The sequence below is a fragment of the Myxine glutinosa genome, chromosome 6, assembly GCF_964187855.1.
Source record: "Myxine glutinosa chromosome 6, kmMyxGlut1.1, whole genome shotgun sequence".
Classification (NCBI taxonomy): domain Eukaryota; kingdom Metazoa; phylum Chordata; class Myxini; order Myxiniformes; family Myxinidae; genus Myxine; species Myxine glutinosa.
In genome coordinates this window covers 138489303-138516154 of record NC_136266.1, presented here as the reverse complement: position 1 = coordinate 138516154, position 26852 = coordinate 138489303, and the positions used below count along the sequence as shown (strand labels likewise).

General features: G+C 43.9%; 1 protein-coding gene across 1 annotated transcript in view; it reads left to right on the top strand.

The window, feature by feature from the left end:
* The first annotated feature begins 478 nt into the window (after nt 1–478).
* Nucleotides 479–26852, top strand: part of LOC137430352 (pigment epithelium-derived factor) — a 53391-nt gene continuing 27017 nt past the window's right edge. Inside the window, exons 1-4 of the mRNA XM_068121156.2 lie at nt 479–556; nt 9561–9637; nt 9761–9941; nt 19933–20094. Coding sequence (XP_067977257.2) covers nt 9569–9637; nt 9761–9941; nt 19933–20094 — 412 coding nt within the window. The 5' untranslated portion in view covers nt 479–556; nt 9561–9568. The remainder of the gene's footprint in view (nt 557–9560; nt 9638–9760; nt 9942–19932; nt 20095–26852) is intronic.

Below are 26852 nucleotides of genomic sequence, written 5' to 3'. Positions count from 1 at the left end.
AAAGGTAATTTGGTAGTTATGAAAAGGTAATTTGGAGAAATTGTTTCTACATTATTTTGTGGCATTGTTGGTCGGGGGTGAATACTTTTGCAGGCCAATAATGTAGATACCAAGTCAATCAGATGAAAATTGCCAGTTTATGTGACCTTGACCTTTGACTGAAAGACCTCAAAAACACCAGGCTTCTAGCTTGTGACTATCTCCACTAGTTACTTATGTTTAGTGAAGATCGGAGTAAAATTGCGACCAGTAGACAGACAAATAAATTCAGACAGAATAACAGACTAGGCCAAGCAATATACTTGCAAATCTTCGACATCGCAAATAATAAATTATGCAATAAACAAGATATTCCACGAAAGATTTAAAATTGGTGTGTTAAACTGACAACGTAAGAAATGTCTGCAGATTGTTACATCACTCCACCTCCCACCCATTCCCTAAAACTGGCTAAACATTATTGGGGGATTTTCAATCATCAACTCTGTGCAACTGCTTATAAAGTGGCAGCAAATTGGCAGCAAAAGGGGCTTTCAGAGCCACCAAGCCAAGTCGGGTGAGTGTCCTGTTAAAGTATTTATTACAATTATGTACTATTCGTTCTGTGGCGACCGCTTGTTAAAATGGAAAAAAGCTGAAAGAAAGAAAAAAGATGTACACTTTATTATGGTTTTAAAACATTAAAGATTATTTTTGTTTGCATGCAATTTCACTGTGGCTCACACGGCTGTTTGCTCCACGCCGTTGCGACCTTAGACCAAAGCGAGCAAAACGACCTCAGCCAAAAACCTGTTGTCGTACTTTTATTTGAGCCGGTTTAGAGGACACATAATAGAAGAAAATCACTTCGGAGGGTTCATGGAATTGGGAATCGTCGTTTTTCTCCACCACCAAAAGGCCAGTGATCGGTGACCGCCTGATCAGGTTCACACAAAGTGCTCTCTCAGCAGGAGTTCCACGCATCACCCAGCTCGGTTAATGAGTTGTGAGAAGTTAGGCAACTTTTATGGGACACGTTTTGTAAAGGGCATGTAGGCGGGACATTGCATAGCATGTTCACATATATGCTGCGGCTTTGGTAGAAAAGTCTCATTGTTTAGCAGGGAACTTGCAATACCGGGTCGGAACTCCTGCAGTCAAAGGTAGGGTAAGTTAATTAGCAACTGTTCCTTACGCAGCGTTACTAGATTTTAAGTCATTTTTCACTACAGAATAGGTCTTTCCGGCATATTCCTGTTAAAATTTGGTAATAACTTATACAGTCGTGGCCAAAAATATTGGCACCGTTGTACTTTTTTCAAATAGCTCACAATTTTCTCTAAAAACAAGTTGAAATTGACGAAAGTATTTGGTCTCCACAATTCTTTATTTCACTGTTAATATTACAGAACCTTTGTTTTTGATTCAGAACTTAATATATCCTTTTAAATAAAAAAATAAAAAGAAATGGCATTGAAAAAATTATTGACACCCAAGACTTAATATTTGGTAGCATAGACTTTGGACAAAATAACTGCTGCAGTCAAGCGCATCCTATAGCCATGAATGAGCTTCCTACACCTCTCTACTGGAAGTTTGGCCCACTCTTGTGCAAACTGCTCCAGTTTCCCAGATTTGAAGGGTACCTTCTCTCAACTGCTGTTTTCAGATCTCCGCACAGGTGTTCAATGGGATTTAGATCTGAACTCATTGCTGGCCAATTCAGAGCAGTCCAGCGTTTTGTCTTGAACCATTCCTGGGTGGTTTTTGAAGCGTGTTTGGGGTCATTGTCCTGCTGCAAGACCCATGACCTTCGACGGAGACCCAGCTTTCCGACACAAGGTTGAACATTGCGCTTCAAAATGCATTGGTAATCTCATTTCATGATGCCATGCACACATTCAAGGCACCCAGTGCCAGAGGCAGCACAACAACCCCAAACATCACTGATTCTCCTCTATGTTTCACTGTAGGGAAGGTATTCTTTTCTTCGAAGGCCTTATTTTGTTCTCTGTAAACATAGAGATGATGTGCTTTACCAAAAATCTCTAATTTGGTCTCATCTGTCCACAGGACATTCTCCCAGAAGGATTTTGGCTTGTTCAGGTGTTTTGGTAAACTCCAGTCAGGCTTTCTTATGTCTCTCTCTCTCTCTCTCTCTCTCTCTCTCTCTCTCTCTCAGCAGTGGGGTCCTCCTGGGTCTCCTACCATAGAACCCCCTTTCATCGGGTTGGTGACGGATGGTGCGAGTTGAAACTGTCGTACCTTGTGTCTGAAGGTCACCTTGAATCTGTTTGGCAGTTGATCGAGGTGCTTTCTCCACCATTTGAACAATCCTTTGCTGCAATCTTCGATCAAGTTTTCTCTTGCGGACATGTGCAGGGAGGTTGGCTACAGTGCCATGGGCCTTAAACCTCCTGATAGCATTGCGTACGGTGGACACAGGAATATCAAGGTCTCTGGAGATGGACTTGTAGCCTTGATATTGTCTATGCTTGGCTACAATCTTGTGTCTGACCTACTCAGACAATTCTTTGGTTTTCTTTCTTTTCTCCATGCTCATTGCCGAACATACAGTGACACAAAACAGCAGAATGACTCCTTTTCTCTATTCAAACTGGTTGAATGAGTGATTTTTATATTGCAGGCACCTGCAACTCACCATAGGTGAGTTCAATTCCAAAGTGAAGGAAAATCACCAGCTTGAAATCTAATTATTTCTAACAACTTCCAAAAGGTGCCAATAATATTGTCCGGGCTATTTTAGGATTCCTGTATGGAATAAGCTAAGTTTAGTAATGTTTTCAGCTTTTTTTGTTTTATTCCACTGCAAACAAAAGAATAACAACATATGTGGATACCAAACGATTATTTTATTTCAATAATTTTCTGAAAGAAATGGTGCATTATTTGAAAAAAGTGCAAGGGTGCCAATATTTTTGGCCATGACGGTATATGGGTCGAGTGGAAGGATGACTATCATTGAGATGTTTTCTGAGGACCAAAGTACCAGATCATAAGTAATATCGCATTGGATATTTGGCACAAACATGCAGCAACTCTTCTGGACTTATATTGCAAAGAAATCCCTGCAGTACATTTATGAAAAAGATACAATAATGCTCGATGCTTGTTGAATGAGGGGTAGACATGTAGTAAAGGTTGAATGAGCTTTATGGGTCTTACTTTCCCTCTTTCTTTTTTTTTTAAATACGAAGATTGTTGCAGAATCAACAGGCATACTTTACTTTATGCATTGTATATCACTTCTTCAAAACTTTTCATCGAGTTAACCTTGTTTTACATGTGCAGTTGGTACTATAAGAACGTGACATCATGGGTGACGTCATGGGTAGTCAGGAGCTCAACTTTGCATGCAGGTCCGCAAAGGACTCCGAAGCTCTGATTTAATAGACAATTAAAGTTTGAGGCACGACAAATAAAAATGACTGTCTGGCCTTGTTTTAACTATTTCATCATATGTAAATGCTCAACAGGGATAAAACAGCTGTCCAAGGCTGGGTTAAAAATTCAAAGATCCCGTGCGATGATAAAACTGGAGCGAAGTCGATGGCCTGATATCGCAATTATCCACACTTCCCACCTAAAGTAAAGTTGAAAGATGGCAAAATGTTCCACCAGAAATGACCTCATATCAAATTTTGCTTTGAAAAAAAAAAAATCTTCTGTTTTGAACCCTGTGACCCAATAAAGTCCCGACCCCCCTGGAGCATGAACCAGAGGTCAAATCCAAAAAATAGTTACATATTTCATGCGTACCCAATGTTTAATGCACATCCAAAGTTTGATTTTAAAAATGTATAACAAGTCAGGAGACGACGATGGTTCACGAGTGAGCGGTATTCAATGACAAAGGATGGGCCAGGATGGGCCCGGACAGGCCAGGCCCGGAAATGTCAAAACGAAGGTTACTCACCTTGAAATGAGATAGGAAATAATGTATAATCAGTTATGAGGTTGGTTAGCTACACAATACCGAAAATTCGGTGAAAAATGAAATGAAAACCCCCCCCCCCCCCCCCCCAAAAAAAAACCAAATATCGAAACCCCTGTCAGATTCCACCAAACCCCTCGGTGAAGTTCTAGCTTGAACTCGATTACCCCCTAAAAAGACATCTTTTTCGGGCGTGGTTCCGCCCACTCTAGGCAGGAAACAACTAGTCCATGATATCAACCTCCCACCCAAGTTTCATCAAGCTCGGATGATATCATCGGGTAGTTATGCTGCGGACAGACAGACACACACACAGACAGACGCACACACATGACGAATATAGTGGTCACATGATGACTCGTGAACCAAATATGTGCATGTACCGGTAATTGCATTTTTTGGCATTTGACCTTTGACACCGTCCCAGGGCTCCAGCGGTCGGGGACAAAAATGATACTGCTCTCGTACCTTCTTGCTATGTGGTGATTTTACTACCAAGTTTAGTAAATTTCTGCACACCCGTTTCGGGGATAGCGTGACGGACAGACGACAGACAGACGTAACCAATTACATTATTTAAGTATTCCCCATATTTTACAGTATTCTTTTATTTACAATATTTAAGTATTCCCCATATTTTACAGTATTCTTTTATTTACAATATTTAAGTATTCCCCATATTTTACAGTATTCTTTTATTTACAATATGAAAGCATTCCCCATATTTTACAGTATTCTTTTATTTACAATATTTAAGTATTCCCCATATTTTACAGTATTCTTTTATTTACAATATTTAAGCATTCCCCATATTTTACAGTATTCTTTTATTTACAATATTTAAGCATTCCCCATATTTTACAGCATTCTTTTATTTACAATATTTAAGCATTCCCCATATTTTACAGTATTCTTTTATTTACAATATTAAAGCATTCCCCATATTTTGCAGTATTCTTTTATTTACAATATTTAAGCATTCCCCATATTTTACATCATTCTTTTATTTACAATATTTAAGCATTCCCCATATTTTACAGTATTCTTTTATTTACAATATTAAAGCATTCCTCATATTTTGCAGTATTATTTTATTTACAATATTTAAGCATTCCCCATATCTTACAGTATTCTTTTATTTACAATATTTAAGCATCCCCATATTTTACAGCATTCTTTTATTTACAATATTTAAGCATTCCCCATATTTTACAGTATTCTTTTATTTACAATATTAAAGCATTCCCCATATTTTGCAGTATTCTTTTATTCACAATATTTAAGCATTCCCCATATTTTACATCATTCTTTTATTTACAATATTTAAGCATTCCCCATATTTTACAGTATTCTTCTATTTACAATATTAAAGCATTCCACATATTTTGCAGTATTCTTTTATTTACAATATTTAAGCATTCCCCATATTTTACAGTATTCTTTTATTTACAATATTTAAGCATTCCACATATTTTGCAGTATTCTTTTATTTACAATATTTAAGCATTCCCCATATTTTACAGTATACTTTTATTTACAATATTTAAGTGTTCCCCATATTTACTCCTGCCAGGGAGTAATGCATTCACTCGTGTCCGTGTTTATGTGTGTGTGTTCGAGTGTTTGTGAACAAGATATCTGGAAAAGTTCTGAACGGATTTGGATGAAAGTTGGTGGGATGATTGCCCTTGGGATAAGGAAGAACTGATTAGTTTTTGGTGAAGCTCAGGATATTATTCCCGATCCAGGAATTTTTTGAAGGATTTTTTTACCATTGGAAGATCGGGCTCATTTTTTTTTAACATTATCTTCTATATATTCTATATTTAACATTGTGATATGAAAATAGTTTTCATATTTGTTGTAAATGTAGTTTAAACTCGTGGTTATGCATTAGAGCGGTGTATTTTTTTTAGCAGCGTCGTCTTCAATGTTCTGTTTTTTTCTTCTAATAAAGACATATTCTGTCATCTTAAAACCACCAAAGTGTGTATTAGGCTTCTCCGTTTCATAAAATGTATCGTTTGATACGTATAATGCTTTAAAACGTTTTTTTTTTTTAAACCTCAGAAGAGATATCAACATTTAGCTCAGCGAATGTCATTCGCGGTGTCAGTATTTGATGAACTTATAAAGACCTAGTTCCAGATTTGTCAATGGCTGAGGTATATTAACAAATGAATAAAACAGATTTGGCAAAATTCCAACTTTAAAAAAAAAGATCGCATATTCACCCAGGGTTGTGAGAGGCTGAAGAAGAAGAAACCTCGCATGGGCTTCCCAGACCAAATAAATAATTCTGGTTCTGGCTCTGCGATTTTCAGGTTTATTACTCCTGCCAGGGAGTAACGCATTTGATCGTGTCCGTCCGTTTGTGTGTTCGTATGTTCGTGTGTTCATGTGTTTGTGAACAAGATATCTGGAAAAGTTCTGAACTGATTTGGATGAAAGTTGGTGGGATGATTGCCCTTGGGATAAGGAAGAACTGATTAGTTTTTGGTGAAGCTCAGGATATTATTCCGGATCCAGGAATTTTTTTGGGAAATTTTTTGGGGAAAGATTTTTTTCTGTTTTACTGCATTAAAGCTTTTATTCTTATTCTTAAATGATGTTTTTCTCCTCTAATTCTGAGATATATCAAAATTAATTTTCTGACAGTTAGGGCTTACTTTCTTTTTCATTTATTGTTTTGGGGAGAGGGGATGTTAAACAAAACGTATTATTCCAACTAAACCTACGGCGGGAGTACGCGCTCTACTGAGTGGCATTCTAGTTTACAGTATTCTTTTATTTACAACATTAAAGCATTCCCCATATTTTACAGTATTCTTTTATTTACAATATTAAAGCATTCCCCATATTTTACAGTATTCTTTTATTTACAATATTAAAGCATTCCCCATATTTTACAGTATTATTTTATTTACAATATTAAAGCATTCCCCATATTTTACAGTATTCTTTTATTTACAATATTTAAGTATTCCCCATATTTTACAGTATTCCTTTATTTACAATATTAAAGCATTCCCCATATTTTACAGTATTCTTTTATTTACAATATTAAAGCATTCCCCATATTTTACAGTATTCTTTTATTTACAACATTAAAGCATTCCCCATATTTTACAGTATTCTTTTATATACAATATTTAAGTATTCCCCATATTTTACAGTATTCTTTTATTTACAATATTTAAGCATTCCCCATATTTTACAGTATTCTTTTATTTACAACATTTAAGCATTCCCCATATTTTACAGTATTCTTTTATTTACAATATTTAAGTATTCCCCATATTTTACAGTATTCTTTTATTTACAATATTTAAGCATTCCCCATATTTTACAGTATTCTTTTATTTACAACATTAAAGCATTCCCCATATTTTACAGTATTCCTTTATATACAATATTTAAGTATTCCCCATATTTTACAGTATTCTTTTATTTACAATATTTAAGCATTCCCCATATTTTACAGTATTCTTTTATTTACAACATTTAAGCATTCCCCATATTTTACAGTATTCTTTTATTTACAATATTTAAGTATTCCCCATATTTTGCAGTATTCTTTTATTTACAATTTAAGTATTCCCCATATTTTGCAGTATTCTTTTATTTACAATATTAAAGCATTCCCCATATTTTACAGTATTCTTTTATTTACAACATTAAAGCATTCCCCATATTTTACAGTATTCTTTTATTTACAATATTAAAGCATTCCCCATATTTTACAGTATTCTTTTATTTACAACATTAAAGCATTCCCCATATTTTACAGTATTCTTTTATTTTCAATATCAAAGCATTCCCCATATTTTACAGTATTCTTTTATTTACAATATTAAAGCATTCCCCATATTTTACAGTATTCTTTTATTTACAATATTAAAGCATTCCCCATATTTTACAGTATTCTTTTATTTACAATATTAAAGCATTCCCCATATTTTACAGTATTCTTTTATTTACAATATTAAAGCATTCCCCATATTTTACAGTATTCTTTTATTTACAATATTTCAGTATTCCCCATATTTTGCAGTATTCTTTTATTTACAATATTAAAGCATTCCCCATATTTTACAGTATTCTTTTATTTACAACATTAAAGCATTCCCCATATTTTACAGTATTCTTTTATTTACAATACCAAAGCATTCCCCATATTTTACAGTATTCTTTTATTTACAATATTAAAGCATTCCCCATATTTTACAGTATTCTTTTATTTACAACATTAAAGCATTCCCCATATTTTGCAGTATTCTTTTATTTACAATATTAAAGCATTCCCCATATTTTACAGTATTCTTTTATTTACAACATTAAAGCATTCCCCATATTTTACAGTATTCTTTTATTTACAATACCAAAGCATTCCCCATATTTTACAGTATTCTTTTATTTACAACATTAAAGCATTCCCCATATTTTACAGTATTCTTTTATTTACAACATTAAAGCATTCCCCATATTTTACAGTATTCTTTTATTTACAATATTAAAGCATTCCCCATATTTTACAGTATTCTTTTATTTACAACATTAAAGCATTCCCCATATTTTACAGTATTCTTTTATTTGCAATATTTAAGTATTCCCCATATTTTGCAGTATTCTTTTATTTACAATATTAAAGCATTCCCCATATTTTACAATATTCTTTTATTTACAACATTAAAGCATTCCCCATATTTTACAGTATTCTTTTATTTACAATATCAAAGCATTCCCCATATTTTACAGTATTCTTTTATTTACAATATTAAAGCATTCCCCATATTTTACAGTATTCTTTTATTTACAACATTAAAGCATTCCCCATATTTTACAGTATTCTTTTATTTACAATATTTAAGTATTCCCCATATTTTGCAGTATTCTTTTATTTACAACATTAAAGCATTCCCCATATTTTACAGTATTCTTTTATTTACAACATTAAAGCATTCCCCATATTTTACAGTATTCTTTTATTTACAATATCAAAGCATTCCCCATATTTTACAGTATTCTTTTATTTACAATATTAAAGCATTCCCCATATTTTACAGTATTCTTTTATTTACAATATTTAAGCATTCCCCATATTTTACAGTATTCTTTTATTTACAATATTTTATTTCTTTTTCAATTTTAATTAATTATTAATTTTATTTTAAATAATTTTAATTGTCTTTATTTAATTTTAATTAATTTAATACTTTAATTCATTGTATTTAATTTTTTCATTATATTTTCATTGTAATTAATATTATATTTTACCATATTTATTTTATGTTTTTTTCCCATATATTACAATGCAACAGTCTTGTAAGACTTGTTAGTATGATTCTACCTGCTGCCCTGTCTTCTAGCAACCATTGAAATTGGTTTAAAATACCTTTAGTCAGTGCAGTATATTGTTTATTCTACCAGGTGAGCGCCAGGGGTATTGCCCCTATGTTTTTAAGTGTGGGGACAATAACATGTCTTGAATGTCTGGCTTAGCTGGATTATATCCAGCTCTTTCCTTATCAAACTTTTTCCTTCAGGACCCATTAAGTTGGTACTGTGTTAGTATATAAACATACGACAATGCTTTTGTTAAAAAGTATCACCTGTGTCACCTCAGAGATCATCATGAAGATGCATTTCTTCATTCTGCTCATACTTTGCACCTTATCCTCCTTCACCCGATCAGATCCTGAGGTAAGCAATGATGGCATATTCGCCGCATGTTTATGAGACCATTTCATCCCTTAAGCTCCTGGTCTTCATTAAAAAGGTAAACTTGAACTTTCATTCAAGATGTTCTCCTGATCATTTGTGCAGACAGGGGAAACGGTTCCTGATGAAGAAGACGACGAAGAACTAACAGCCGAGCACAAACTCACCCACGCATTGGGAAACTTTGGGATTGACTTGTTCCGTCAAGCTTTGCAAGATCAGGGCGATAGCAATTATCTGCTGTCACCATTACCGATTGGTGCTGGTCTCGTTTCCATGATGCTTGGTATGATCCAGCAAAACACCTTTAATAGTTTTCCAATTATCAAGGAAACTCTTCTATGCCAACAGAGGAATAATCGGTAAACTCAGCAATTCTGCAATAATTTGTATTGTACTATTGACAAGTCAAAGCCAAAACAGGGATCATTGTTGTGACATTAATCTATACAATAATACGCTTGTTTGTTTGTCCATCCTCCCATGTGTAATGTTCCTTTCTACCCATTGGGTTGACAGCTTGCCTGACTCCACCCACAAATGTAACCTGAAAAATTTTGCGGCCACCATTTTGGTGATAAGCAAAGCCAAGGCCATTTTCAGAGCTGTCATATTCACAATTTTCATGCCCTCCCTATAAGTTTTCCATTCAGTGCAAAATGCCCAAAGCAATTGTTTAAAGGGTCATCAAATATCAAAAGGTTGGAGCTAATAGGCATCAGGGGCCTTGAGAAGGCCACAGTAAGTATAGGCCTCAGCCTTCAGGCCTCTGGTGTCGACCTATAGGGCAGTAAAATTTGAATCTATCCGAGCTATATAATCACAACATACTGTATTATATGTGTGTATATATATATATATATATATATATATATATATATATATATATATATAATTTCAGTTCTCCAGCTTCTAATGAGCGCACGTAATGACGTCACCGCCATGTACGTACGCTCTGCCTGTCAAGCTCTCAGGAGAACCCTCCGACAGAGCATAATTTCGATCTTTGTTCAGATACTGTCATAAGTGCATGAAAATCTCACAGTAACAGACCTGGTTTCGCCCTGTTGGGGTTAATCAGGGCAACGCAGTGAGTCCTGCATACACTTATGACTCTGAAAACCTTTCGGTTATATACCAGTTATTATGCGATTTCATACTGTGAGTATGACTGTGAGTTTTTCATGTACTTATGACAGTATCTGAACAAAGATCAAAATTATGCTCTGTCGGAGGGTTCTCCTGAGAGCTTGACAGGCAGAGCGTACGTACATGGCGGTGACGTCATTACGTGCATTCATTAAAAGCTGAAGAACTGAAATTATATTTGGATTGGTTGCTCCCGGCTGCATCCAGGGGATTCCATATAATGAGTGGATACCAGAGATAATGTACCGTGTGGCAGACGGTACTTATCGCTCCCATTAAGGTACAGCAAAGCTGGATGGGATACCTTAATGGCAGTTCACCACTGATGGTATGAAATGGCATAACTGATATTCACACACACACACACACACACACACACACACACACACACACACACACACACACACACACACACACACACACACACACACACACACACACACACACACACACACACACACACACACCATGTTTTAGCTTCAAACCCGGGTTATTTTTTGTTTTTGGCATGATCGAGGTATCGGTCTGTTTCCGGATATATTTCTCCTTAAAACGATTGAACCAGGGACCATAAACCTCAAGTCATTATTAATATCTTTGTCTGAGGAGTTCTGGGAATCTGGTTCTGAGATTTTGGGAAAGAAAACAGAGGACGACCTTCAATGGACGATTAATAACTAAAGCCGTTTGCGATCAGGGCAACTCGAATCGCTCAGAGACCAAATAACTTAATGTGCATATTTAATAAGTAAACGGGGAGGGTGAACAAAGGGCACAAAGCATTTATTTACGCAGTTTATTCACAGAGATACGCACCCTGGGTACCGGACGGCAACTTATGCAGCAGGAGGAAGACGATTGGTTTCCAGTCATTTATTGGCACAATTAGGCTGCTCATGGTCACCTGGGAGTTGCAAATCCATGGGGTTTCTGCATATCTCACGGGATTGCGAGTTTGACAGGTGACCGTGATGGGCCATGACATGCTGGACCCATGCTGTTACTGTTTCGTAAAGTTAAATAGCATGGAGGGGAAGGAAAGGGTTAAATATTACACTTTTTAGATGAGGTAATGAAGAAATATGTAATTGTGGCGGACACGAAAGCACTGGCGTGGTGACATCACCCCGCACACCAAGTGGGGGTGGGCCACGCCCAAGAGAGAGGCGTGGCCTCAGGATATACACGGGGCGCGCAGCCCGGAGAGACCAGTGCTGCAGTTTGAGTTCTTTTAATAAAGACTCTTTTGTTATGAACCGCGTTGTCCGCTTGCTCTTTTCGTAAGCCTTAGAGCGTGCAGCACCGCGCTTCATTTGGTGACCTCGACGTTGGATCAGCCGTAGCGATCCATCCGAACACGACGCCATTGCGATGGCAAACAACGCGGGGTCAGTCAAGCTTCACGAATTTTGGGAGGCCCAGGCCGAAGTTTGGTTCGTCCAAGCTGAAGCCCAGTTTCAGCTTCGGCGCATCACCAGCGACGACACGCGCTACTGCCACGTCGTCGCCTCCCTCGGGCCCGGCACGGCCGCTCGAGTTGTGTCTGTCCTTCGCCACCCACCGGACGGCCACAAGTACGAGGCGCTCAAGCGGCTATTCCTAGCCACGTTCGGCCTCACGGAGGACGTACGGGCCGACCACCTCCTGGATCTCCCCGAGCTCGGCGACACGTGCCCGTCGGTCCGAATGGACCATATGCTGTCGCTGTTGGGCGACGAAGCCCCGGGTTTTCTATTCTGGGCGCTTTTCCGTCGCCAACTACCAGGACAGGTACGCCTCGCGTTGGCCGGTACCGTGATAACGGAACTCCGAGCTCTGGCCGCCGAGGCAGACAGGTACTTCGCGGCTTTGGACATGCGGGCGGGTTTCGGGGCGGCCGTCGCGGCTCCCGAGGCTGCGGCGGCTGCGGAGGTGGTGGACCACTACCCTGACGCACGCCTCGTGGCTGTGGAACCTCCGGCCTACCCCGACGCACGCCTCGTGGCGGCCGCCACGCCCCGCCCATCACCGCGGAGAAAACCGCCACCGCAGAGAAAACCGCCGGCTCCACCAGCCTGGCGGAGCCAGCCGCGCTCCTCCAGCTCCACCACCTGGTGCCAGTTCCACGCCAGGTTCGGCCACGAGGCTCGACAGTGTCGCCCGCCGTGCTCCTTTGACAGGTCGGGAAACGCCCGGGCCGGCGCTCGATAGTGGCAATGAGCGCCGGCGGTTCGAACAGCCTAATGTTCATAACGGACACCTTATCCGGGCGCCGTTACCTGTGCGACACGGGAGCGCAGGTGAGTGTCGTTCCTGCCGATACGTCGGACAAGCAAACCGCGGGTGGGGGCCCCGCGCTGCTTGCCGCGAACGGGACGCCCATTCGTATGTACGGAAAACGCTGCCTCTCTCTGCGGTTCGGAGGGCAGGTTTTCCGATGGTAGTTCGTCACCGCCGACGTGCCCATGGCATTGCTTGGCGCGGACTTCCTGTGCGCAAATGGGCTCCTGGTCGACGTAAAGCACAGACGTCTTGTCCAGGCCGAAACATTCAGCTCGCTCGCTTGTGCGCTGCCCAGCTCGTCGAGCAGCTCACTGAGCGGCTCACCGAGCGGCTTGCCGAGCGGCTTGCCAAACGGTTCGGTTCCGGCCACGTTGAACTGTACGCTTCCGGCAGCGAACGAATTCACCCGCCTCCTCGCCAGCTTCCCAGCCCTCACGCGGCCCACCTTCTCGGCGGGGGCCGTCAAGCACGGGGTGGCACATCACATCCCCACCGTCGGGCCACCGGTATACGCCCGGGCACGCCGCCTCGAGCCGACGAAGCTAGCGGTAGCAAAAGCGGAGTTCGCGACCCTGGAGCGACTCGGCATCGTTCGGCGCTCAGAGAGTGCTTGGGCATCGCCGCTGCACATCGTGCCGAAGCCCGGCGGGGGATGGCGATCGTGTGGGGACTATCGCCGTCTCAATGACGCCACCACCCCCGACCGCTACACTGTCCCCCACATTCAGGACTTTTCCGCCCGTTTGGCGGGCATGTCCTTCTTCTCGAAGGTGGACCTCATACGCGGCTACCATCAGGTCCCCGTCAGGCCGGAGGACATCCCGAAGACGGCGGTCATCACGCCATTCGGACTTTTCGAATTCCTGTGGATGCCCTTCGGTTTGAAGAATGCGGCTCAGGCATTCCAGCGGTTGATGGACAGCGTCCTGCGCGACTTGGATTTTGTATACGTCTACCTGGACGATATCCTCGTCGCCAGCGCGTCCCGCGAAGAGCACCTACACCACCTCCGCACGCTCTTCGAACGCCTGGGCCAGCATGGCCTGATTGTGAACCCCGCAAAGTGCCGGTTCGGCATCGCCGAAATCGATTTTTTGGGGCACCGCGTCACCAGGCACAGAGCCGTCCCCCTGCCGGCCAAGGTGGAGGCGGTGAAGGGGTTTCCGCGCCCCCGCACGATCAGGGGGCTCCAGGAGTTCCTGGGCATGGTGAACTTTTACCATCGGTTCCTGCCCCGTATCGCCCAGCTCCTGCGCCCCCTGCACGAAGCTCTCAGAGGTAAGCCGGGCAAAGGTGACGTTACCTGGACCGAGCAGATGGACGCGGCATTCACGGGCGCGAAGCTCGCCTTGGCTAACGCCACCATGCTCTCGCACCCGGCGCCCGATGCACCGATCGCACTCACCACCGACGCCTCGGATTACGCGGTGGGCGCGGTGCACGAGCAATGGGTGGGTGGTGCCTGGCAACCGCTGGCGTTCTTTAGCCGACAGCTTCGGCCGCCCGAACGCTGCTACAGTACCTTCAACGGGGAGTTGCTCGGGCTTCACTTGGCGGTCAGGCACTTCCGCCATCTGCTCGAGGGCCGTGCGTTCACGGCCTTTGTCGACCACAAGCCGCTGGTCTTCGCGATGGGCAAGGTCCCCGAGCCGTGGTCGGCCCGGCATCAGCGTCACCTCTCGGCCGTGTCCGAGTACACGACGGACATCCGGCACGTCGCGGGGAAGGACAACCCGGCGGCGGATTGCCTTTCCCGGTCCGTCGCCCACGCAGTCCACCTCGGCATTGACTATGCCCGGATGGCAGCGGACCAGGCCGCTGACCCCGACGTCCAGGCCTTGCGGACCACCGTCATGGGCCTCCGCGTCACCGAGGTGCCGTTCGACGGCGCGGGCGCGGCCCTCTTGTGCGACGTCTCCCTCGGGCGGCCTCGCCCCATCGTGCCTGCGGGCTGGCAGCGCCAGGTGTTTGACGCCATCCACGGCCTGTCCCACCCGGGCACGAGGGCCTCCCAGAGGTTGATCGCCGACAAATTCGTCTGGCATGGCCTCCGGAAGGCCGTCCGCGGCTGGGCCAGGACGTGCCTCGCGTGCCAGCGCGCCAAGGTGCACCGGCACACCCAGGCCCCATTGGCCCCGTTTACGGTGCCGGAACGCCGGTTTGACCATGTCCACGTGGACCTGGTGGGACCTCTGCCCCCCTCGCGGGGTTTCACCCACGTCCTCACCATGGTGGACCGCACCACCCGGTGGCCGGAGGCCGTGCCCTTTGCGTCGACGACGGCGGCGGACGTCGCGCAGGCGTTCATCGCCACCTGGGTCGCCCGGTTCGGTGCCCCCTCAGACATCTCGTCCGACCGCGGCCCCCAGTTCACCTCGGAGCTCTGGGGGGCGGTCGCGCGGTGGCTCGGGGTCCAGCTGCACCGAACCACGGCCTACCACCCCCAGGCTAATGGCCTGTGCGAGCGATTCCACCGCTCATTGAAGACTGCGCTCCGGGCCACCCTCCGCGACGGCGGCTGGGTCGACAGGCTCCCCTGGGTCCTGCTGGGCCTCCGGACAGCGCCCAAGGAGGACCTGCGCGCATCCGTGGCGGAGTTGGTCTTCGGGCAACCGCTGCGGGTGGCGGGCGAGTTCCTCCCCGACTCCACGGCACCATGGTCTGCGGCACAGCAGCGCTCCGCTCTGCAGGAAACCACCCAGACGTTCGCCCCGGTGCCAACGGCACACCACGGGCACCCACCGATGCACGTCGCCCCGGAGCTTCGCACGGCGGAGTACGTCTTCGTCCGCCACGATGCCCACCGGACACCACTGCGGCCCCCGTACGACGGGCCTTTCCGCGTGCTGGAGACCGGGGTGAAGCACTTCACTCTGGACATCGGCGGTACTCCTGACCGCATTTCTGTGGACCGCCTCAAGCCGGCCCACCTCGATGTGGACCACCCACCGCCAGTGGCCCGGCCCCCGCGTCGGGGCCGCCCCCCTGCGGGCGGTCCCCCGGCACTGCCCAGCCCCACCGCCCCCCGGTCCTGCACCCATCCCAGGGGCAGCCGGAGGCATCCCAGATGGCATCCCTGCATCCCAGACGCCGCCAGTCGCCAGAGTGCGCTTCGGCGGGTCATCCGTTTGCCCCGCAAACTGACCCTTCAGGTGCGCGGGGATTCTGGGGGGGCGCGTGTGGCGGACACGAAAGCACTGGCGTGGTGACATCACCCCGCACACCAAGTGGGGGTGGGCCACGCCCAAGAGAGAGGCGTGGCCTCAGGATATACACGGGGCGCGCAGCCCGGAGAGACCAGTGCTGCAGTTTGAGTTCTTTTAATAAAGACTCTTTTGTTCTGAACCGCGTTGTCCGCTTGATCTTTTCGTAAGCCTTAGCGTGTGCAGCACCGCGCTTCATAATGATCGATGTGGGAATGCGAAGGGGATAGGGGAGGAGGGAGAGTTTTGGTTGGGAGGGCTGGGGCAAAAATTGGACAGAGTTGTGAGGGGGAGGTTGAGGAGTTGGGGTTTAGGGGGTGGGGAGTGAATGATGACGTGGTCACATTTTATATTGCACACATTCTGCTGTACCCTGATAGTCTTATATATATATATATATATGATAGTCTGAATGAAACAAGACCAAAAGTCTAACAGTGGCGTAGCTGGGCTTGTAAAATATTATAAACCACAAACACATATGATTAGCTTTTCAAACTGTCACTAATGCTGTTTATAGCATTAAACAAATAAATTTGGGGGAACCTCGACATCCATGAGGTAAGTTTTACTTGCAGACTGAGGGAAGATCTATTGTAATCTCGATTATACCCCACAAGGGTTGGAGGTGTGCTCATGTACCAAGCAGCTAGCCAGCGCTTGCCAAGCCAGCCGTTCCTTAACAGTTTTGAATGGAGTGCTTGCTTGAACAAGATCTGCCTGCAACCCTCTTATGGTGAAACTGCCAAAATCAAGACTCTGCTCACCTTCACTCCTCTTTTCTCCCACCTCTGGAACAAACTCCCTCACTCTCTTCAATCCCACTCCACCCTCCAGGTCTTTAAAACAGCTGTTCACCACCATCTCTTATCTTCCCCCATCCAAAACCTTGACCTTTTCTACCCCTGCTAATTTCACCCCAATTCCAGTTTTTTGAAATACCAACTTCTGTCCTGGAAGTCCTTGGTGTCCTTGTGTTTTATACTTCTCCGATCCTCCCCCCCCCCCTTCCCACGCCTCCTCCCCCCCCCCCTTCCCACGCCTCCTCCCCCCCCCCCTTCCCACGCCTCCTCCCCCCCCCCTTCCCACGCCTCCTCCCCCAAAGCCCTCTCCCTCCCACACATCTCCCGATGTCCCTGCTCTCAAATGTTGTGTTTATGTGCTTCCCCTTCTCTCCCCATCTTGTCTACCGCTCCCCTTTTTATATACTTTGTTTCTTTGTCTGTTTGATTTGTTTGTGTGATAAATGTTAGCTCTTTCACGAGCCTCGATTATGTATTTTAAAAAAATAAAAATAAAAATGCTTAAACCACTTGGCAATCTCTCCACAAGAAACTTGGTAAATGAACACACACCCAATGTTCTTGAGACCCGACCATAGATCGACTTTAATCTATATACCCCAAAGATGAATGGCCCTTCCTGCCACTGCCGTAGTGAGCAGGTGTAGGCCTACTTGTAAATTAAAATGTCGGTCGGTGGTCAGCCGTCGTAATGACATCATAGACGTAATGACGTAATGGACGCAAAACTGCCGCGACTTTAATATGTAGAACATTTTATATTTTAACTTCCAGTACGTTTGCAGTCACTACAAAGGGATTAGTGTTACGATTAGATTTACTATAATATAAACGTTACGTTATCATTACTTCGAAAATGATATTACTAACAAAAAACCGAGGCGAATTCCTTACTTCCTCGGTTATTAATATGAGTGCCGAACAACGCTCATGATTGATCATGAACCATACACCGCTTCGATCCATTAACCTTCCATTCATTCACGACATTGGGATTAAAGTATTATGGTTATATTTTATATATTTAAATTATTATTATTACGAAAACGATACTACTGAAACGATACACTACTGTATTAAGAAAAAAAACCACCTTTAGAGGCCATTTTTCCCCGCAAAGCAGGGGTTGGCCTTTTTCGGGAACCGTGGTTGTTGTTGTTTTTCGGTCCCCTTTTTGAAGCAATGTTTTACGGCCGGATGCCCTTCCTGACGCCAACCCTTTTTGCCGCCTTTAACGACAAACAGGGAATTACCAGTGAACTGGTACTCGATTAGCCAACCTCGGAAGGGTGACAGGCTGAGTCAACCCCCTTGGTGTTAATTCAGCAATCGACCGGGATTCGAACCCAGGATCCTAGGAATCCTAAGCCGGCACCCTAGCCACTAGCCCAACACCAGGGATATACTGTATTAAGAAACCTGGGCTTAATTTGTCCGAAGCGGTCCGAAGATGTCATAACGCCGAAGGCCTATACATACCGTGTGTTGGAAGAGACGTAATTCCAATGCTTTCCATATTTGATAAAAATTTTAACAATCGGTTTGTTTGTGTTTCACACTGAATGAAAAATGTAAAGGTAGAGCATGGCGATTGTGATATATGACAGGTTGAACGATATGTTCGGCATGAACGGCAGATAAATCAAAATTGCGGAATGTGGAGAGTCAGCCGCCGTACCACCGTAATGACATCAGACGTAAACACATCACCCTGTCATGTGACCAGGTCCTCAGCTCTGATTGGTATACCTTTGAGGGGACATACATACAGTGCATTCAGAAAGTATTCAGACCCCTTCACTTTTTTCTGAAAGTATTCAGACACATGAAAGCCCGCTTGGAGTTTGCAAAAAAGCACCTAAAGGCCTCTCAGACTGTGAGAAACAAGATTCTGTGGGCTTTCATGTGTCTTTCACTGAGGAGAGGCTTCCGTCTGGCCACTCTGCCATAAAGCCCAGATCGGTGGAGTGTTGCAGTGATGGCTGTCCTTCTGGAAGTTTCTCCCATCTCCACACAAGATCTCTGGAGCTCAGCCAGAGTGACCATCGGGTTCTTGGTCACCTCTTACCAAGGCCCTTCTCCCCTGATTGCTCAGTTTGGCCGGGTGACCAGCTCTCGGAGGAGTCCTGGTTGTTCCAAACTTCTTCCATTTAAGAATTATGGAGGCCACTGTGCTCTTGGGAACCTTCAATGCAGCAGAAAACTTTTTGTAGGCTTCCCCAGATCTGTGCCTCGACACAATTCTGTCTCTGAGCTCTGCAGGCAGTTCCTTCGACCTCATGGCTTGGTTTTTGCTCTGATATGCATTGTCAGCTGTGAGACCTTATACAGACAGGTGTGTGCCTTTCCAAATCATGTCCAATCAATTGAATTTACCGCAGGTGGACTCCAATCAAGGTGTAGAAACATCTCAAAGATGATCAAGAGAAATGGGAGGCACCTGAGCTAAATTTCAAGTGTCATAGCAAAGGGTCTGAATACTTATGTCAATGTGTTATTTCAGTTTATTCTTTTTAATAAATTTGCAGAACTTTCTAAAATCCTGTTTTCTCTTTGTCATTATGGGGTATTGAGTGTGGATTGATGAGGGAAAAAAATGAATTTAAACGATCTCAGCATAAGGCTGCAACATAACAAAATGTGAAAAAAGTGAATGGGTTTGAATACTTTCTGAATGCACTGTACATACATACGGATGGACAAACACTGTTCTCGACGGTTCTGCCCGATTGGCTACGCCGTAAAAATGAAAGTCAAAACAAAGTTAGGTGGTAGAATTAAAGTTTATAACTCTGGTTCGGTTTCTTGAAAACTGTTTTTAACCCTTTGATCAGCCATGTGTCACACTTTGAACTTTCAGGCTCTTCATCAGGATCTGAAACACAGCAACAGCTATCATCGGTGCTACAGCTGGACACTTTGAGGGACATGGACGTGGGCAAAACTTTGCAAGAAGTGTTGAAAAGTCTCAATGCAGGTCCTCAACCTCTACGGCAGCTTGCAAGGCTCTATGTCAAACGACGTGAGTTGTGAATTGAATTTGAATTAATGAATCAATGTTATCAACTGCTATGACTTTCGTAATCACGTATTTGACAATTAACACTGGGGGCAGCCGAATGACCTTGAAGTTCTTGGTTTCCTTGACGCCAAGCAAGATGTGAGGCAGGAGCACCAGCCCAGAGGGGAGAGCAGTACTCCATCAAGCTGTAGATGAAGGGCTTGTCGGTGGATAGTTCAGGTGTGCCAAGGAAATGCTTTGTACAACAGAGAATGCCAAGTTAGTAAGATAGTAATCTTGGTCGTCGTCCATGAAGTTGTTCCTTTTTATAACCTAATTTTGATGAAATCTTTTAAAATTAAAGTAATGGTTTTTAATACGAATGGTATGGCTGTAGCTGAAACCTTCAGGGTATAAGATCAAACTCTTCCATGTCATGTTCCACATCTTCTCTAGATTAGCGTAATGTGATGCGGAATGTGTGCAAATGTTCTTGCAAGCCTCCTTAAACCGCATTGTTAATCGTTATACATAAATTTGGTTGATAACTTTTCTAACTGTGGCCTCATGGGTTTTTTGCATGTTTCGAATGGCCTTGACCTTGACCTTTGACTAATTTTGACCACATTTACACACATACGACACATACATACAAATAAGCGGTGTAAGCTTGAATCTGATAACTTCCAAAAAAATTAAAGGCATGGCAATAATAAAATCACAAAAAGTCTCCCATTCCATTAAAATGGGGTGAAATTGTTGTCATGGAAACCGTTGACATGTCAAATGGGATAAATCAATTGTTCTGAGTTTTGGTGAACCAATTCAGTCGTCCGATATGCAAATTCTGTTCTAATTTTAGGTCAATCAACATTGACGATTTTATGCAACCTTGACCTTTTGACCTCAAAAACAATAAGCTTCTAGCTTGTGACTATCTCTACCAGGTGATAATGATACGTGAAGATTGGTCTGGAATTGTGACCTGCAGGATTGTAGGCGATTGACAGACAGATAGACATAATAACAGACCAGACCAAACAATACACAGTACAGTAATCCCTTGATATACAGAAGGATTACCATTCCTAAAATCTTTCCGTATATCGAATTTAATTATGCCATATGCTCCCATTATATAAATGTAGATAGGTTTATACGGAATCTTAAATCTACAATGAAAAAATACGCATATTAATGCAACAAAATTTATCAAAATGCTATGTCTTAAGACAAGACTGAGGGGTGGCAGGGTTGTCCACATCCTCTGAAGAGGTGGCTGATTGAGGTGTGGCAGACTTGGTGACTACATCCCGGGAAGTACCAGCACCATCATCTTTCTTGGAGAAATATGCATACAAGGTTGTCTCTGTCACACGTTGCTTATTTTCCTTGTTCAGTTCCTCGTAGCAGTTGTTGGTGTTGTTGTTGTTATATAGCTCTGCACAGTTCTCTCGAACAAGCCCGTGGCACGGAGACAGCAGGAGTGACCCAGAGATTCTCCACACCCAGGATGGTGTACCCACGCCTTCACAAAGTCAGGGCCATGACCGAGTTGGAGAGAGAGAGAGTTAGAGAGAGAGAGAGTTAGAGAGAGAGAGTTAGAGAGAGAGAGTTAGAGAGAGAGAGTTAGAGAGAGAGAGAGTTAGAGAGGGAGAGAGTTAGAGAGAGAGAGAGTTAGAGAGAGAGAGAGTTAGAGAAAGAGAGTTACAGAGAGAGAGTTACAGAGAGAGAGAGAGTTACAGAGAGAGAGAGAGTTACAGAGAGAGAGAGAGAGTTAGAGAGAGAGAGAGTTAGAGAGAGAGAGAGAGTTAGAGAGAGAGAGGGAGAGTTAGAGAGAGAGAGAGAGTTAGAGAGAGAGAGAGTTAGAGAGAGAGAGAGAGAGAGAGAGAGAGTTAGAGACTTTTGTATCTTTTTATTATAAAAATAGAAAAAGAAAACCCCCAAATAGGGGTCACATTGTCATTTCAAGCAGAGAAACAAACAAAAAAATATTAATACAGTAAAATACAGTAAAAATTATGCACAAAACATTTCACAAAACAGTAAACGTTTCTCCAGGATTTTACAAATGACTTCTTTCACGCACCATTTGGTCTCAAACTGTGGCAGCCTTCCTGTTATGGAGAAAAAGGCAAAGTCTAACTTTACACGGCTCGTCACAAGATTTTTAAACAAGAATAAGGCATTTTCCTCATTAGCTCCGGGATCATCAACTTTTCTTTTTCTTGATTTATACACTGCCATTTTTGCCTGTGCAAGCAGGAAATTACCTAACACATCATTCATATTCTTGTGTGAGATGTCTAAGCCATAAATGAAAACACAAGTGTTGAAAACCAAGCCAATCCTGCCAAAACAATTCTTAAGAAAGATAAATAAAGGAGCCAACCGTTGACATTCAACATAAATATGAAAGAGGTTTTCAGGTCTTTTACAAAAGGGACATTCATCTGCTAGGAGACTTGAGAAGCGGTGCAGCAAGTGGTTAGAGGGGAGGATCCAGTGTGCAAGTCTCCATTGGAGGTCACCATGTCGTGGCGGCACAGGAGGATGATAGAATCCTTTCCAATTAGGAAAATATGGGGGGGAACAAGGTAAGAGGTCTCTCCATCGAACCCTCCGCTGTGTCATTTGCCCTTGCAAAAGGAAACTTACGCAACCCAAATAGAGGTCTTTTTGTTTCGGAACCCCATTGAATCCTATGCTAAAGGGGGTACACGGAGGAGAGTTGGCAAGAGAAAACTTGCAAATAAGTTCAGGAAAGGTAGCAGGAGAGGCACCTTGTTCGTTGTCTGCTTGGACTTGCTCCCAGTTAGGTGCAAGCTGTACATAGGTATGAAGCACACAGCGTAGCATACGTGCCACAACTCTGGAGGATCGCACGCCAACCAGGCTTGCCAATGCATCAGCTCCGATCCAACTGCCACTTGGGCTTAAAAGATCGGCGACCGATTTTATGTTCTTCGCGACAAAGCGTTGAACGAGGCACCTATCAGCAGGCATATCATGGAAAATTGAATTGTAAAACAAAGGTTCCATCAAGAACATTTGCTTTGTGTATGAATGCGTAGCTCTTGTTGTTGTTAGAGTTCGCCATGCGTTTAGTACACTTTGATAAAACCTGGAGAGGGGAGACATATCAAGATGCGAGAGATCCATCAAGAATATAGCGTGGTCATAGCCTAGTCTCCCCGCCTGCTGCAAAAGGCGACGAGCGACGCCGACCCAAGGTGGAGAGGGGTGCATGTACAGCATGCGTAGAGCAACCGAGAGTCGAAAGGCCATTAACCGGCTCTTTATGTCAACCAGGCCTTGGCCTCCATCGGTCAGTGGCAAGCTGAGGACCTCGGGTCGCAACCAGTGCTTTCCATCCCAGAAGAAAGACACAAAGCACTTCTGGAGCTGTTGAAGCAACACTACCGGAGGGTGCAGCACAAAGAACCTGTGCCATAGGGTAGAGGCCACCAAACTGTTGATCACCAAGACCCTTCCACGATAAGACAGTTGTGTTATCAGATTTCTCCATTTTTGCAGTTTCCCTTCAACAAGATCCAACAGACCAGCCCAATTCTTTGCTACTGTGGCGTCATTACCCAAGAACACTCCAAGGTATTTCACGCCATCAGTGGCCCATGCAAGAGGAGCAGGAAGTTTGGGTGCCGAGTGACATGACGGACCAAGCCAAATGGCGCTCGTTTTCTCCCAATTCACTTTGGCTGAAGAAGCCTTTTCAAACACGGATAGACAATAACGGACAACGTTAATGTCATTGAGGTTCCGCACAAAAACACACACATCATCAGCATATGCCAGCACCTTAATGGGCCGTTCAAGATGAGAAAAACCAACCCCGGTTAGTCTAGCACGCAAATAACCCAGTAAGGGTTCGATGGAGAGAGCATAGAGCAAGCCAGAGAGGGGGCAACCTTGTCGAATTCCCCTGTTGACAGGCAAGGGTGTAACAAGTCCATTGTTTATCTTAAGCACACTAGAGATATTGTTATACAGTATCTTAATGTAAGAAATGAAGGTCGGACCAAGTCCAAACCGTTCAAGCACTTTGAAGAGGTACCGATGATCGACGCGGTCAAAGGCCTTCTCCTGATCAAGGAGAAGGAGTCCCAAATCTGTGGGGTTTTCTTTGCACAGTTCAATCATGTCTCTTACGAGGGAGATGTTGTCATAGATGGAGCGCTTGGGTACACAATAACATTGGTCTTCTTTCAACAATGAGGAGAGATGAGGAGTAAGTCGCAATGCCAGGGCTTTTGAGAATACTTTATAGTCTGTGCATAGCAAAGAGATTGGGCGCCAGTTTTTAATATAGAGCAAGTCTCCTTTCTTTGGAATGAGGGTGAGAATAGCCCGTCGGCAACTCTGAGGGAGCTCTCCAAGCTGGCAGCTTGCGTTCAAGGTGTTGAGGAGTTCGGGACCCAGTAGATGCCAGAATTTATTATAAAATTCAGTTGTGAGTCCGTCCAATCCGGGCGCTTTCCCAACAGCAAGGCTGTGCAGAGCGGCGCCAAGTTCGTCCAAGGTAATGGGCCCCTCCAGGTAGGAACGTCCACCCTCACACAACACTGGCAGCCCTACGGAGATAGAGGCGACACTGACGGGATTTATTTGCTCCATCGAGTATATTTTCGAGAAATATTCCTTTGTGAAAAGTTTAATAACTGATTGGTTGAAAGTGATGGATGAGTCTGCCAAACGCAGTTGAGAGAGCTGTTTGTTCGGGAGGCGTTTCTCTAAGGAAAAAAAATACTTAGTTGGTATGTCTGTCTCGTTAAGGTGCTGCACCCTCATCCGAACTAGGGCACCACGTGCATTCCTCTCAGTTATTTCTTTCAATAAAGACTGTTTTTCGGTTAAGGCTCTTTGCACATTATTATTTTGTCCTGTGACCCTCTGAAGATGTAAAATCTCTGATTGCAATAATTTCCTTGCTTCATAATCAGCCCTTTTTGAGAAGCTCTGGTATTGTTGGCAGAAGCCTTTGATTTGGGTTTTTACTAGATCCCACCACACCAGTGGGTTAACAGAACAGCTTAGCTTCCGTTCCAAGAGATCTGTCCAGAAAGATTCAAAAGCCTGAATAAAGTTGAAGTCTTCTATTAAACTATTGTTGAACTTCCAGTGAGAACTCCCTGGACACGGTTTCGAGAGTTGAACGAATGCTCGAGCTAGGAAGTGATCGGAGAAACCGGAAGGCACGATGTCAGATTTGCAAACTCCATGTAACAGGTGAGAATTTACATAAATGCGATCAAGCCTCGCAAGTGAGATGTGGTTGTTGGAACAACGACACCATGTGTAGGATTGTTCGGAAGGGTGTTGCAAGCGCCAGACATCATGGAGATTATATTTTGCGATGATATTTGCAAAGAGTTTTGCGGTACATGGTTGAGGTTCCGGCCCGTTTCGGTCGCATGAGGCATTAACAGTACAGTTAAAATCGCCACCAATAATTAGACAAGTCTGCAGATCCAGTGTTTGGAGGAACTTTCTCAGTTCAGCAAAGAAGGAGATCCGCTCACCATTTTTGCTTGGAGCATACACATTAAGGATTGTAAACTTGACCTGATTGAGATAGAAGGTCACAGAGGCAAGATGGCCATCAATGATATTCGCAAATTGAAGCGAGGATGGTTGGAAATGTTTCCCTAAGACAAACATGATTCCTGCCTTAGACGAGGAGCTGTTACTAAAGAAACACTCCTTATCCATAATGAGCCGCCACTGGGCCTGAACAGATCTGACAGCGTGGGTCTCCTGCAACAACGCTATGTCGAGACCGTTTGCGTTTATCAGCTGCTTGATCTGGATCTGGCGGAGTGAACTTCCACCACCATTGACATTTACTGTTCCAATCTTGAAACTCACCATGAATTAACTTAGAGTCTTTTTCGTCTTGGCGATCAATTTTCTTAAACGGTGACAATGTGTCTGAGGAAAGTTGAATAAGTCAGGCCTGCGTATAATAGCCTGAGCACACTCAAGGAAGGACGGTAAATCGGGAAAGTATTCTGTTAGGTTTATACTGCGTTTCCTGTACGTATTTTGCAAGAAAAGTCGTATTTGTTCAGGGGAAGTAGGACCTAGACTGGTAGGTTTCTCCATTGCTTCCACCTGGCTGTTTGCTTCCTCCAGGTCAGATTCGTCGGAGTCAGTTTTAATTTCCGAATCACACAAGCTTGTATAATCCTGCATGTCGCTGCTGTCATCAATATTGGCACACGGACCTGCACTAGTTGTAACATCTGTGTGCTCTCCCACCGTGGGAACATTGCTTTGAGGAATAACAGCAATAATCTGTGGATTTTGTGAAACAGAAACAGCATCAGCAGATGCAGCGATGTTGCTTCCCCCGACTGCAACAACCTCCGATGGTGTGGCGGTATCTAGCAGAATAGGAGTCTCTTGCAAGATATTGATTCCTGCGATTCCAGCTTCACCCGGTGATGAAGTGAGAGCAGTAACTGGGACAGTTTCGCTATTTTCTGCTGGCGGGAATTCAGCATCATCATGCTCAGGATTAACATTTTCCAAAGTGACAGCAAGTTCATCACCAGTGGCCTCGGCAGGTTCATCACCAATGGTCTCAGCAGGTTCATCACCAGTGGTCTCGGCAGGTTCATCACCAGTGGTCTCGGCAGGTTCATCACCAATGGTCTCAGCAGGTTCATCATCCATGGTCTCGACAGGTTCATCACCAGTGGTCTCAGCAGGTTCATCACCAGTGGTCTCAGCAAAATCATCAGAGGACTTTCCAATAG